The sequence below is a fragment of the Olea europaea genome, unplaced genomic scaffold (assembly GCF_002742605.1).
Source record: "Olea europaea var. sylvestris unplaced genomic scaffold, O_europaea_v1 scaffold2804, whole genome shotgun sequence".
NCBI lineage: Eukaryota > Viridiplantae > Streptophyta > Magnoliopsida > Lamiales > Oleaceae > Olea > Olea europaea.
The window spans coordinates 61,978-64,291 of NW_019246528.1; the positions used below are offsets into that span (position 1 = coordinate 61,978).

At 40.9% G+C, this 2,314-nt stretch overlaps 1 protein-coding gene across 1 annotated transcript in view; it reads left to right on the forward strand.

Moving 5' to 3' along the window:
* Positions 1 to 2,314, forward strand: part of LOC111384000 (MAP3K epsilon protein kinase 1-like) — a 20,083-nt gene that overhangs the window by 9,994 nt on the left and 7,775 nt on the right. The window contains exons 8-11 of the mRNA XM_023008198.1: positions 97 to 904; positions 1,142 to 1,530; positions 1,613 to 1,747; positions 1,894 to 2,307. Coding sequence (XP_022863966.1) covers positions 97 to 904; positions 1,142 to 1,530; positions 1,613 to 1,747; positions 1,894 to 2,307 — 1,746 coding nt within the window. The remainder of the gene's footprint in view (positions 1 to 96; positions 905 to 1,141; positions 1,531 to 1,612; positions 1,748 to 1,893; positions 2,308 to 2,314) is intronic.

Below are 2,314 nucleotides of genomic sequence, written 5' to 3' on the forward strand. Positions count from 1 at the left end.
TTTTTTTTACCGTATATGTTTTATCAACGACTGGCAAGCAAACCCGTTTACGTTCTTTTGTAAATGCATTGACTAATTTACTTTATTCCTTAATCTAGGGAAATGGTTCACATTGCTATTGATGGCATGTGGCAGATTTTCAAGCTTCAGAGGTCCACCTCCAGAAATGACTTTTGTCGTATTGCTGCCAAGAATGGGATATTACTTAGACTTATCAATACTCTTTATAGCTTGAATGAGGCAACTCGTCTGGCTTCCATAGCTAGTGGATCTGGGTTTCCTGCAGATGGTCTAGCACCACGACCACGATCTGGTCCTCTTGATTCCAGCAGCCCCTCCTTTGTGCAGACAGATACACCATTTTATGGAATTGACCAGCCCGATCATCTTAAAATAAAACAAGGAGACCATGTATCACTACCAGGGGTGCAAGAACCTTCACAAACATCAGTCTCACATTCTCCTGATTCACGATTCTTTGCTCCAGATGCTGATAGACCTCAGTCAAGTATGGTTAATGTGGAGGCTTCTGGTACTTCAAAATTACTGGATCCTGCAGGTTTGGACAAAGGAACCAATGCTGCATCAAAGAGAGAGTCTCGAGCTGATGTTGAACTGAAACAGCAAAGAGGTTCAAATGCAGGAAGTATAGCATCGTCAGATAGGCCCCCTAAATTTGTGGAAGGGGCATCAAATGGATTTTCTTCTGCTACTCAGCAAGAAAATGTTCGACCCCTTCTCAGTTTGTTGGATAAGGAACCTCCATCGCGCCATTTCTCTGGTCAGCTTGAGTATGTACGTCATCTTACTGGGTTGGAGAAACCTGAAACTATACTACCACTTTTACATGCATCAGGTGACAAGAAAACAAATGGGCTGGACTTTTTGATGGCTGAATTTGCAGGTATTTGGTCTGCCTAATTTTCATTATTGCGTCTGCATTGAACCACCCCTTGGAAACATATCAACCTAGTAAAGAGAGCCATTTCCCATAATGAATTAAGCCAGAGTTTTGGCATTGATCCTTGGATACAATTTTCTCTGCTGCTTGCAATTGAATTGGCTTTAGTTGCAGCATAAACTTCTCTTTGCATCCAAGTTAGTCAACAATATAATCCTGATACTTTTAATTTTTGTCCAGAGGTATCTGGACGAGGGAGGGAAAACTCTAATATGGACTCATTACCTAGAACTTCACCGAAAACAACAAACATGAAGTTAGGATCCCTGACATCTAATGGAGGAATTGCTTCCACATCTGGACTTGCATCTCAGACTGCATCAGGTGTGCTGTCTGGTTCTGGAGTTTTAAATGCTAGGCCAGGAAGTGCAACTTCATCTGGGTTACTTTCCCACATGGTATCATCTTGGAATGTTGATGTTGCTCGGGAATATTTGGAAAAGTTGGCAGACCTTCTACTTGAGTTTGCTGCAGCTGACACAACTGTAAAATCTTACATGTGTAGCCAAAGTTTACTTACTCGTCTTTTCCAGATGTTCAATAAGATAGAGCCTCCAATTCTTTTAAAGGTAATGCAAGAGATTATATGTTGAACATTGTGTCTGAGTTTTGTTGTGGTCTGATCACCGTTACTAATTTATTGTCTCGTAGTTGTTGAAGTGTCTTCATCATCTGTCCACTGATCCTCATTGCTTAGAAAATCTTCAACGAGCGGATGCAATAAAGTATTTGATCCCTAACCTCGATCTCAAAGAGGGTGCCCTCGTATCCCAAATACATCATGAGGTGAGGTGTTGAGAAAAAAAAGAAGAAAAAATCAATTTTCAATGAACCGAGCAACGATAATATCACACGTTATCTAATAGTATACCTCTTACATCCTTCGAGCATCCACATCATTGAATATTGTCTCACTAAATTCATTGTTACAGGTTCTCCATGCACTATTCAATTTGTGCAAGATTAACAAGCGGAGACAGGAACAAGCAGCAGAAAATGGAATTATTCCACACTTGATGCAATTTATCATGTCAGATTCTCCATTAAAACAATATGCACTACCTCTGCTATGTGATATGGCCCATGCATCACGTAATTCAAGGGAGCAATTAAGGGCTCATGGAGGTCTGGATGTGTACCTGAGCCTTCTTGAAGATGAGTTTTGGTCCGGGACGGCGTTAGATTCAATAGCTGTGTGCTTGGCACATGACAATGAGAACAAAAAAGTAGAGCAAGCTTTGTTGAAAAAGGATGCCATACAGAAACTGGTTAAGTTCTTCCAGTGCTGTCCAGAGCAGCACTTCTTGCACATACTGGAGCCTTTCTTGAAAATTATAACGTATGTGGTTTCTT